This window comes from Oncorhynchus mykiss, chromosome 3 (genome assembly GCF_057628025.1).
Source record: "Oncorhynchus mykiss isolate SJ-2025 chromosome 3, ASM5762802v1, whole genome shotgun sequence".
NCBI classification, from domain to species: Eukaryota; Metazoa; Chordata; class Actinopteri; order Salmoniformes; family Salmonidae; genus Oncorhynchus; species Oncorhynchus mykiss.
The window spans coordinates 89,503,870-89,516,929 of NC_143024.1; the positions used below are offsets into that span (position 1 = coordinate 89,503,870).

The 13,060-nt window shown below is 45.1% G+C and overlaps 1 protein-coding gene across 1 annotated transcript in view; it reads left to right on the forward strand.

Moving 5' to 3' along the window:
* The window catches only part of LOC110520623 (protocadherin-17), a 30,675-nt gene extending 17,950 nt beyond the window's left edge, over window positions 1-12,725 (forward strand). Inside the window, exon 4 of the mRNA XM_021598026.3 lies at window positions 11,447-12,725. Coding sequence (XP_021453701.3) covers window positions 11,447-12,057 — 611 coding nt within the window. The 3' untranslated portion in view covers window positions 12,058-12,725. The remainder of the gene's footprint in view (window positions 1-11,446) is intronic.
* The last annotated feature ends 335 nt before the right edge of the window (window positions 12,726-13,060 follow it).

Here is a 13,060-nt window from a genome sequence, read left to right on the forward strand (position 1 = left end):
GTACTGTTGTCATCAGGTCCCTGGACAGTCCTGTGGTCATCAGGTGGACAGTATTGAGGTCATCAGGTCCCTGGACAGTCCTGTGGTCATCACGTCCCTGGACAGTACTGTGGTCATCAGGTCCCTGGACTGTACTGTTGTCATCAGGTGGACAGTACTGTTGTCATCATGTGGACAGTACTGTGGTCATCAGGTGGACAGTACTGTTGTCATCAGGTGGACTGTACTGTTGTCATCAGGTGGACTGTACTGTTGTCATCAGGTGGACAGTACTGTTGTCATCATGTGGACAGTACTGTTGTCATCATGTGGACTGTACTGTTGTCATCAGGTGGACTGTACTGTTGTCATCAGGTGGACAGTACTGTTGTCATCATGTGGACAGTACTGTTGTCATCAGGTGGACTGTACTGTTGTCATCAGGTGGACTGAACTGTTGTCATCAGGTGGACTGTACTGTTGTCATCAGGTGGACAGTACTGTTGTCATCATGTGGACAGTACTGTGGTCATCAGGTGGACACTACTGTGGTCATCAGGTGGACAGTACTGAGGTCATCAGGTCCCTGGACAGTACTGTTGTCATCAGGTCCCTGGACAGTACTGTTGTCATCATGTGGACAGTACTGTGGTCATCAGGTGGACAGTCCTGTGGTCATCAGGTGGACAGTACTGAGGTCATCAGGTCCCTGGACAGTACTGTTGTCATCAGGTCCCTGGACAGTACTGTTGTCATCAGGTCCCTGGACAGTACTGTGGTCATTAGGTGAACAGTACTGTTGTCATCAGGTGGACAGTATTGTTGTCATCATGTGGACAGTACTGTTGTCATCAGGGCCCTGGACAGTACTGTTGTCATCAGATGGACAGTACTGTTGTCATCAGGTTGACAGTACTGATATCATCAGGTTGACAGTACTGATATCATCAGGTTGACAGTACTGTGGTCATCAGGTGGACAGTACTGTTGTCAACAGGTTGACAGTACTGTTGTCATCAGGGCCCTGGAAAGTACTGTTGTCATCAGGTTGACAGTACTGATATCATCAGGTTGACAGTACTGATGTCATCAGGTTGACAGTACTGTGGTCATCAGGTGGACAGTACTGTTGTCAACAGGTTGACAGTACTGTGGTCATCAGGTGGACAGTACTGTTGTCAACAGGTTGACAGTACTGTGGTCATCAGGTGGACAGTACTGTGGTCATCAGGTGGACAATACTGTTGTCATCAGGTAGACAGTACTGTAGTCATCATGTCCCTGGACAGTACTGTGGTCATCAGGTGGACAATACTGTTGTCATCAGGTGGACAGTAGTGTAGTCATCATGTCCCTGGACAGTACTGTGGTTATCAGGTCCCTGGACAGTACTGTGGTCATCAGGTGGACAGTACTGTTATCATCAGGTGGACAGTACTGTTGTCATCATGTGGACAGTACTGTTGTCATTAATTGAACAGTACTGTTGTCATCAGGTGGACAGTACTGTTGTCATCATGTGGACAGTACTGTGGTCATCAGGGCCCTGGACAGTACTGTTGTCATCAGGTTGACAGTGCTGTTGTCATCAGTTCCCTGGACAGTACTGTTGTCATCAGGTTGACAGTACTGTTGTCATCATGTGGACAGTACTGTTGTCATCATGTGGACAGTACAGTGGTCATCAGGGCCCTGGACATTACTGTTGTCATCAGGTTGACAGTGCTGTTGTCATCATGTGGACAGTACTGTGGTCATTAGGGCCCTGGACAGTACTGTTGTCATCAGGTTGACAGTACTGTTGTCATCAGGTTGACAGTACTGTTGTCATCAGGTTGACAGTGCTGTTGTCATCAGTTCCCTGGACATTGCTGTTGTCATCACTTCCCTGGACAGTACTGTTGTCATCAGGTTGACAGTCCTGTTGTCATCATGTGGACAGTACTGTTGTCATCAGGTTGACATTGCTGTTGTCATCAGTTCCCTGGACAGTACTGTTGTCATCAGGTTGACAGTCCTGTTGTCATCATGTGGACAGTACTGTTGTCATCATGTGGACAGTACAGTGGTCATCAGGGCCCTGGACATTACTTTTGTCATCAGGTTGACAGTGCTGTTGTCATCATGTGGACAGTACTGTGGTCATCAGGGCCCTGGACAGTACTGTTGTCATCATGTTGACAGTACTGTGGTCATCAGTTCCCTGGACAGTACTGTGGTCATCAGGTGGACAGTACTGTTGTCATCAGGTTGACAGTACTGTTGTCATCATGTGGACAGTACAGTGGTCATCAGGTTGACAGTACTGTTGTCATCAGGTTGACAGTACTGTTGTCATCAGGTTGACAGTACTGTTGTCATCATGTGGACAGTACAGTGGTCATCAGGTTGACAGTACTGTTGTCATCAGGTTGACAGTACTGTTGTCATCAGGTGGACAGTACATTGGTCATCAGGTTGACAGTACTGTTGTCATCAGGTTGACAGTCCTGTTGTCATCAGGTGGACAGTACAGTGGTCATCAGGTTGACAGTACTGTTGTCATCAGGTTGACAGTACTGTTGTCATCAGGTCCCTGAAAAGTACTGTTGTCATCATGTGGACAGTACTGTTGTTATCATGTGGACAGTACTGTTGTCATCAGGTCCCTGGACAGTACTGTTGTCATCATGTGGACAGTACTGTTGTCATCATGTGGACAGTACTGTTGTGATCAGGGCCCTGGACAGTACTGTTGTCATCAGGTGGACAGTACTGTTGTCATCATGTGGACAGTACTGTTGTCATCATGTGGACAGTACTGAGGTCATCAGGTGAACAGTACTGTTGTCATCTGGTCCCTGGACAGTACTGTGGTCATCATGTGGACAGTACTGTTGTCATCAGGTGGACAGTACTGTTGTGATCATGTGAACAGTACTGTGGTCATCAGGTTGACAGTACTGTTGTCATCATGTGAACAGTACTGTGGTCATCAGGTCCCTGGACAGTACTGTGGTCATTAGGTTGACAGTACTGTTGTCATCATGTTGACAGTACTGTTGTCATCAGGTGGACAGTACTGTGGTCATCAGGGCCCTGGACAGTACTGATGTCATCAGGTTGACAGTGCTGTTGTCATCATGTGGACAGTACTGTTGTCATCATGTGGACAGTACTGTTGTCATAAGGTTGACAGTACTGATGTCATCAGGTTGACAATACTGTGGTCATTAGGTGAACAGTACTGTTGTCATCAGGTGGACAATACTGTGGTCATCAGGTTGACAGTACTGTGGTCATCAGGTTGACAGTACTGATGTCATCATGTTGACAGTACTGTTGTCGTCATGTGGACAGTACTGTGGTCATCAGGGTCCAGGACAGTACTGTGGTCATCAGTTCGTGAGACAGTACTGTTGTCATCAGGTCACTGGACAGTACTGTTGTCATCAGGTCACTGGACAGTACTGTGGTCATCAGGTCCCTGGACAGTACTGGGGTCATCAGGTCCCTGGACAGTACTATGGTCATCATGTGGACAGTACTGTGGTCATCATGTCCCAGGACAGTACTGGGCTCATCAGGTCCCTGGACACTATTGTTGTCATCAGGTGGACAGTACTGTTGTCATCAGGTCCCTGGAGAGTACTGTGGTCATCAGGTAGACAGTACTGTGTTCATCAGGTAGACAGTGCTGTCGTCATCAGGTAGACAGTACTGTGTTCATCAGGTCGACAGTACTGTGTTCATCAGGTAGACAGTACTGTGTTCATCAGGTAGACAGTACTGTGGTCATCAGGTAGACAGTACTGTGGTCATCAGGTAGACAGTACTGTTTTCATCAGGTAGACAGTGCTGTCGTCATAAGCTAGACAGTACTGTGTTCATCAGGTAGACAGTACTGTGTTCATCAGGTAGACAGTACTGTGGTCATCAGGTAGACAGTACTGTGGTCATCAGGTAGACAGTACTGTGGTCATCAGGTAGACAGTACTGTGGTCATCAGGTAGACAGTACTGTGGTCATCAGGTTGACAGTACTGTGTTCATCAGGTAGACAGTACTGTGGTCATCAGGTTGACAGTACTGTGGTCATCAGGTAGACAGTACTGTGTTCATCAGGTAGACAGTACTGTGTTCATCAGGTTGACGGTACTGTGGTCATCAGGTAGACAGTACTGTGGTCATCAGGTAGACAGTACTGTGTTCATCAGGTTGACAGTACTGTGGTCATCAGGTAGACAGTACTGTGGTCATCAGGTAGACAGTACTGTGGTCATCAGGTAGACAGTACTGTGGTCATCAGGTAGACAGTACTGTGGTCATCAGGTTGACAGTACTGTGGTCATCAGGTAGACAGTACTGTGGTCATCAGGTTGACAGTACTGTGTTCATCAGGTAGACAGTACTGTGGTCATCAGGTTGACAGTACTGTGGTCATCAGGTAGACAGTACTGTGGTCATCAGGTAGACAGTACTGTGTTCATCAGGTGGACAGTACTGTGTTCATCAGGTGGACAGTACTGTGTTCATCATGTTGACAGTACTGATGTCATCAGGTAGACAGTACTGTGGTCATCAGGTTGACAGTACTGATGTCATCAGGTAGACCGTACTGTGGTCATCAGGTTGACAGTACTGTGTTCATCAGGTAGACAGTACTGTGGTCATCATGTGGACAGTACTGTGTTCATCAGGTAGACAGTACTGTGGTCATCAGGTAGACAGTACTGTGGTCATCAGGTAGACAGTACTGTGGTCATCAGGTTGACAGTACTGTGGTCATCAGGTCGCTGGACAGTATCAAATCAAATCAAATGTGTATAGCCCTTCTTATTGCTGGACAGACACCCAGCCTAAAACCCCAATCAGCAAGCAATGCAGGTGTAGAAGCACGGTGGCTTGGAAAAACTCCCTAGAATGACCAGTACCTAGGAAGAAACCTAGAGAGGAACCAGGCTATGAGGGATGGCCAGTCCTCTTCTGGCTGTGCCGGGTGGAGATTATAACCGAACATGGCCAAGATGTCCAAATGTTCATAACTGACCTGCATGGTCAAATAATAATAATCACAGTAGTTGTCGAGGGTGCAACAGGTCAGCACCTCAGGAGTAAATGTCAGTTGGCTTTTCATTGCCGGTCATTGAGAGTGTCTCTACCGCTCCTGCTGTCTCTAGAGAGTTGAAAACAGCAGGTCTGGGACAGGTAGCACGTCCGGTGAACAGGTCAGGGTTCCATAGCCGCAGGCAGAACAGTTGAAACTGGAGCAGCATCACGGCTAGGTGGACTGGGGACAGCGAGCAGTCATCATGTCAGGTAGTCCTTAGGCATGGTCCTAGGGCTCAGGTCCTCCGAGAGAGAGAAAGAAAGTAAGAGAGAATTAAAGAGCGCATACTTAAATTCACACAGGACACCGGATAAGACAGGAGAAGTACTCCAGATATAACAGACTGACCCTAGCCCCCCGACACATAAACTACTGCAGCATAAATACTGGAGGCTGAGACAGGAGGGGTCAGGAGACACTGTGGCCCCATCCGATGATACCCCCGGACAGGGCCAAACAGGAAGGATATAACTCCACCCACTTTGCCAAAGCACAGCCCCCACACCACTAGAGGGATATCTTCAACCACCAACTTACCATCCTGAGACAAGTCTGAGTATAGCCCACAAAATACTGTTGTCATCGGTTCCCTGAACAGTACTGTGGTCATCAGGTCCCTGGATAGTACTGTTGTCATCAGGTAGACAGTACTGTTGTCATCAGGTCCCTGGACAGTACTGTGGTCATCAGTTGGACAGTACATTGGTCATCAGGTACCTGGACAGTACTGTGGTCATCAGGTCCCTGGACAGTACTAAGGTCAGGTGGACTACTTTCCACTCCATTGCTATGAGCTGTGTGTTTGTGGTATGCCCAGGAGGACAGAAATGGTTGCCAGGGGGATGTGTGTGTGTGTGTGTGTGTGTGTGTGTGTGTGTGTGTGTGTGTGTGTGTGTGTGTGTGTGTGTGTGTGTGTGTGTGTGTGTGTGTGTGTGTGTGTGTGTGTGTTGTCAGGGGAAACGGCAGGGCCAGTCTCTCTGTGGGATGTGTAAATTCAATCCTACCTTTCTGGAGCACATATTTCTGAATGTAATTCTCCAGACCCTGTCCAAAGACCAATCAAATGGAACGATACTGAAAGAGATGTTTCATATGTTCAGAAACGGAATTGACACGCAGCACAGACGCTTACTTGACTGTAATGTCAATTAATTTATAGACCTGCATTTAGTGAGATAAGATCATTGCAAAGAACAGGTACTAAAATGAATAGCTTGTGTTATGGATTTTTTTCTGTTGTACTCAGAGTTGTGTCTTTGGTTGTACAATATGTTGTTTAAAGCTAAACTGATTGTTACACTGAATGGTTACTGTTGGTCCGTTTTATATTGAATTGACAGGCAGTTTGCAGACAGTTTTCTCCTCTGGGGCAATCGGTTTCTGGTATGATGTATTTGCTCTATAGGCCCAAATTGCCCTCGTAGTGAGGTGTAGGTTGATGTGTCCTTTACCTGGACAGGAGGATCATATGGCCTGGAATAATAGTTTCAACTTAGCACAAAGTCACCACAAGCCCTAACAACAGGGTGGATTGAGTATTGCTTTTTTTTTTTGTGTATTTTCACCTTTATCGTAGACTCCTCTCGGATTTGATACAGGCGATGAATGCACCAATAGCTGTCCTCCCTTCGAAGTATGTCCTGTCACCAGGAGCCTCTAGCTGCGTGTGTACCGGGCGTCTCTGTTGCTAGGCTTTTTCTATTTACCACGACCAGGCAGGTTCTTTGTCTTTGAAAACATTTCCCACCCCCCCCCCCCCCCTTCAGCTTAGACGTAATACCACCACCCTTGTGATCTCTTTAAATGGCTTCTCTGTGTCTCTGGCTTTTAACAAGCATCCACAAGGCACACGCCTGCAATTGTAGACCCATTAAAGATGATTAGTCTTGGAACTCTATGGTGCTTTCAGAGATTTTAATTATACTGACTCGGGCACGTACATGGCAAAACACAGCCAGATGTCTACTCTGGCTATGTTTTGTAAGATCCCCCACATTGTCTTTAGGAATAGTTACAGGACAGCTGTTCTCTCTTAATTTGACCACTCTGTTGTCGCTAAAACAAATCCTGTGTCACAGGAAATGCTAACGTGTATTTGAGTTATAAATATGCTTCTAAAGTTTCGAATTTCCACAATTTCAGACTTAATTTGCACTAACGAAAAATGGATCAACCCATCAAAAAAATGTCCATTAACTATAATCCACATAATAATGAACATTTCCTGTTACTGCAGGATTATTTTCCTGCTGTGAGAAACTGGTCAAATTAAGATCCTACATCTGTATGTAAGAAGGGAAGTTCCTAACGTGTGATTGGTCTGTGTTGTGTGAGACATGGCAAATCCGCATACCATCCACCACTGAAAGGTGTATCTTGGCAAAGGGTGTGCAACTCGTTTGACACAAACACACTAACTTTGATAACAAATAGCTATTGTTTCGGGCAAAGTGAGAGTCTTCGCCTGTAAGCTGTGAAAATAAACTATCCCTGTGAGTCAAGGTATGATAGTTTCCTATATTTAACCACTTTCCATATGCATTGCAAAATAAACATAAAATGCCTTGTTGGCACCTCTCTCAACAGGTGCTCAACCCATATATCAATTCTTAATTGTCTGAACTCATTTGAATTCAACGCACATAGTGAGAAGGCAATGTAACACTGGATTTTTAGTCACCACAGTCATAAAAACTGTAGTCCAAAATATCAACTGTGCAAATGCTTCCATGAACCTTTTCAATACACAGACCTCTCTCTCTACATCATTGTCAAAGGCTAGTTTCTTTACAGTGGGGATAGCTACCTTTAAAACTACATTTAAATGAGTCTCTTTCCTGGTCCTACTGCCTATGTTGTGGTTGTTATACAGTGCCTTCGGAAGGTATTCAGACCCCTTTACTTTTTCCACATTTTGTTACGTTACAGCCTTATTAAAAAATGTATTAAATAATTGTTTTCCCTCATCAATCTTCACACAATACCCCCATAATGACAAAGCAAAAACAGTTTTTTAGAATGTTTTGCTAATTTGTATATATATATTTTTTTACATAAGTATTCAGACCCTTTACTCAGTACTTTGTTGAAGCTTTACAGCCTCGAGTCTTTATGGGTATGACACTACAAGCTTGGCACTTGTATTTGGGCAGTTTCTCCCATTCTTCTCTGCAGATTCTCTCAAGCTCTGACAGGTTTTTTTTTCAGGTCTCTCCAGCGATGTTCGATTGGGTTCAAGTCCGGGCTCTGGCTGGGCCACTCAAGGACATTCAGAGACTTGTCCTGAAGCCATTCCTGCGTTGTCTTGGATGTGTGCTTAGGGTCATTGTCCTGTTGGAAGGTGAACCTTCGCCCAAGTCTGAGGACCTGAGCGCTCTGGAGCAGGTTTTCATCAAGGATCTCTCTGTACTTTGCTCCATTCATCTTTTCCTCAATCCTGACTAGTCTCCCAGTCCCTGCCGCTGGCTTCCGTCTGGTCACTCTACCATAAAGGCCTGATTGGTGGAGTGCTGCAGAGATGGATGTCCTTCTGGAAGGTTCTCCCATCTCCACAGAGGAACTCTTGAGCTCTGTCAGAGTGACCATCGGGTTCTTGGTCACCTGACCCTTCTTCCCCATTTGCTCAGTTTGGCCGGGCGGCCAGCAAAACTTCTTCCAACAAACTTCTTCCATTTAAGAATGATGGAGGCCACTGTGTTCTTGGGGACCTTCAATGCTGCAGAAACATGCACTGTCAACTGGGGGACCTCATATAACAGGTGTGTGCCTTTCCAAATCACGTCCAATCAGTTCAATTGACCACAGGTGGACTCCAATCAAGTTGTAGAAACATTTCAAGGATGATTTCACGGAAACAGGATGCACCTGAGCTCAATTTCGAGTCTCATAGCAAAGGTTCTGAATACTTATATAAATAGGGTATTTATGTTTTTTTTTATTTTATAAATTTGCCAACATTTCTAAAAACCTGTTTTTTCTTTGTCATTATGGGGTATTGTGTGTAGATTGATGAGGATTTTTATTTATTTAATTCATTTTAGAATAAGGCTATAGCGTTACAAAAATGTGAAAAAAGTCCAGGGGTCTGAATACTTTCCGAATGCACTGTATGCATATATATGTAAAACTGGTGTGGTTCTCCCTCTGACTGGAGATGAAAAGCAGACAAAAACAATTGCACTTCCCAGGCAGCATATTTGGTACCTTAGAAGTTTGTAGTTTCCTATTGGTTCTGGTAACAAAGCCATACATTTCCTGACCAGTAAAACTGTACATTGTTTTTTAAACACCCTGCGAACGGAAGTGAAAACATGGCCTCTTCTGGGAACGTTTATTTTAGTTTGCAGGGAGGTTCTGAGAATGTTTTACTCCGTTGAAAGTTTTATTAAAACTCTTGAGATCAGAAATATTGGTTGTTTGAGGTTTTACCCCCCCCCCCCCCTTTTTCGGTGGTTGTGATCTTGTCTCATCACTGCAATTCCCCAATGGACTTGAGAGAAGCGAAGGTTGAGAGTCATGCGTCCCCCGAAACATGACATGCCAAGCCGCACTGTTTCTTAACACACTGCTCGCTGTACTCAGAAGCCAGCCGCACTAATGTGTTGGAGGAAACACCATCCAACTGACAACCGAAGTCAGCTTGCTGCCTCCGGCCTGCCACAAGGAGTCACTAGAGCACAATGAGCCAAGGAAATCCCCCCCAGCCAAACCCTCCCCTAACCCGGACAATGCTGGGCCAATTGTGCGTCGCCCCATGGGCGTCCTGGTCACGGCCAGCTGTGACACAGCCTGGGATCAATCCCAAGGCTGTAGACCGCTGCACCACTCAGGAGGCCATTTTGAAGATTATTTGTTGTAACTTTCTTAAGACATTCACAGAATGAAGAATTTTAATAACAATGCTAGATTATTTTTTTGAGCTCCAAGCGCAGATGGAAATTCATTTCCTTAGGCATAAATCATCCGAAAACATGTATGAGATTCAAACCTATAATCTTGTATTCTCTGTCCATGGAATTAGTCCACTGCACCACCAGGATGGAGTTAGGATGACATGTTTTTTAAGCTTACAAAGCTGTTCATTTTAGTCTATTCAAACAGACCTCATTTCAAAGAAAAAAACACTCCTTAAGATCCGGTGTGGCCAATTAGTGGGCGAGGCCAATAAACCTGAACACACTTAACAAGATAGGGAGAGTTAGAGAGAGTTTTGTTGATGCTGAGAATGGAATGTATTTGTTTTTAAATAACCATGATAACCATGAATAGAACCATGAGGAAACCTGAAGGAAACGTTATGTTGAAGTACTGAAATTCCTGTAGAAGAAAGTTGCTTCTTAACGTTCTCTGAACTATTTGAGAACATTCCCAATGTCAAACCAGTTGGAGAGCCTTCCTAGAACATTTCCACCATTTACATTAAATCTAACCATGTTGGAAGTTTTAGGAAATGTTCTGTTAAAGAAATGAAATGTGCTGAGATTATTCCAAAGCCAAGCAACTATCCTGCAACATTCCCAGAAAGTTGTGGGAAGGTTGTTTGCTAAATAACCACAGGACAACCACGCTCTCACCAAGCTCTAAGAAACATATGGTTCTCAGAACGTGATGCGCTAGCTGGGATGGTTCTCAGAACGTGATGCGTTAGCTGGGATGGTTCTCAGAACGTGATGCGCTAGCTGGGATGGTTCTCAGAACGTGATGCGCTAGCTGGGATGGTTCTCAGAACGTGATGCGCTAGCTGGGATGGTTCTCAGAACGTGATGCATTAGCTGGGATGGTTCTCAGAACGTGATGCGCTAGCTGGGATGGTTCTCAGAACGTAATGCGCTAGCTGGAATGGTTCTCAGAACGTGATGCGCTAGCTGGGATGGTTCTCCGAACGTGATGCGCTAGCTGGGATGGTTCTCAGAACGTGATGCGCTAGCTGGGATGGTTCTCAGAACGTGATGCGCTAGCTGGGATGGTTCTCAGAATTGTATGTGCTAGCTAGATTGACTGTAATCTGTTGTTAGTCTGCCTTGCTGGATATGCCTTCAAAAGCACAGGGATTGTAATGTGTGGGATCCATGTTGCAGTTTTGCCAAATCGAACAGTCTCTTTTGATTTAATATGCATTTTGAATTCACATTTTCTCTTGATCGTAGTCCTGACAGACTGGAAATTTGAGTGGTTGTACTAATTCCCTAGAAATGATTTATTCATTCTTCTATAGTTTTTATTTGAGTGGGTTTGGGAGGACATATGGGTCTCTAGTGCTGAAATTGAGCTCTGAATTACATTTTATTATTTATCTTCAATATTTGATAATACCTCAAATGCACCCATCCCTTTGTAAAGTGGTTGTCATTTAATAGCAACTTTTTAACTCTTTCCATAGGACAAGGCAGATCTGTTCACTGCACAGATGAATGTCGTGCGCTGGGCCATTCTGACAGATGCTGGATGCCAAAGCTACGTGTAGGAAGCCAAGCAGACAGTGGCGATAATCGCACCGACCTTTTCATCCCAGTGGGAATGGAGGCCACGGCTGAGACAGAGATTTATGGCAGCCTCAACCGCAGCGCAGCCAGAAAAACCCTCAGCACGTTCGGCAAGGAGCAGCGGGACAGCACCATCCTAGTGGCCAACATCAAACCCTACTTCAAGTCTCAGCGTGCCCGCAGTCCCCTGCTGCAGGAGTGCTCTTCCGGGTCCAGCAGCCCCACCAAAGGGAACACACCCCTGGACTCCCACACCAAAGGGCCTAGGGAGGAGGTGGGGAGGGACGGGGAGGGGGGCTCAGACAGCAGTGCCTATGGACCCCCAGACGGCCAATGTTCACCGCCCCATACGGAATTGGAGGAGCCGTCATACATGGCTTGCGGCCTCACGCCCAAGTCCCTGTCAAACAGCCTTATCCACAGCTCTGAGATCAGATCTGGGATCATCAGCCAGGAGTGTGTGGGGATGGAGTGTGTCAGTCCAAACCAGCGGGACTCTGGGGACTGAAAGGTCAGGGTCTGGGCCTCATCTGGGTGCCGTGTGATGCGGTCACAGATGAATGACGGAAGGGTAATTTATGTTCACCCAGGAAGGTTCCAGACATTGTACTGTATAACCAAAAACCATCAGACATTAGCTCTGTCTTTTTTTTTTATTCTGTGGTTTGTTGTTAAACGTAAAGGAAAACATGTATGTCCATGGTTCGGACTGCTGTGAGCAAGAAGGGGAAGAAAAGCATTGCTTTCATGCTATTATGTGTTTTCATGCTATACTGTTCAATTCAGATGTCCGTGTTTTACACAATTCAAGCTCCAATTTTGTGAGGCTGTTGAACGAATTGCTGCTGTTAAGGTATTAAGTCCTGTCTGCTTTTGTTAAGTGATATGCTTTTGTCTTCACTTACTGTAGTGTATGAAAAACATCCGCTTGGATTTATAATTTAAGTGAAATACAACGTGAAGTGTCTTATAAACGTTTAAATTCGACTCTGCTCTGGTAAACCAGGGAATGTCCCTTTTCATAAAACCATTTGAGGTTGCTGAAAAATCAAACCGTTTTTTACAAATGTATTTGTAATTTTATCGTCGGTTTATGTGCAAAAAAAAGCTGAGCTTTCAAGTGAATATGAGCTACTGTACTTGTGTATTGTATTAAATTTGTATACACACATGCTACAGCGGAACACAGAATGTAATTATTTTTTGACAAATGGTGCCTCTAAAGCTATCAAGCTTTATTCTGCCTGAGGATCATAATTATCTCTCCAAGGTGTGGTTCAAGGACCGACATGATTTATCTTGCTTAATCAACTGTCAGAAAAGGCTGCAACCCCACAAACACACCAAAACGAGCCGTGACTATTTACAATAGCGGTCGAGACCCCACTCTAGTTAACTTGATATTATCATACTCATTATGCAATCATGACTCTTACCACAGTCACCTTTCTTTTTAACACCAACTAATTATCTTTAACAGCAACTAATTATCTTTAACACCAACTAATTAT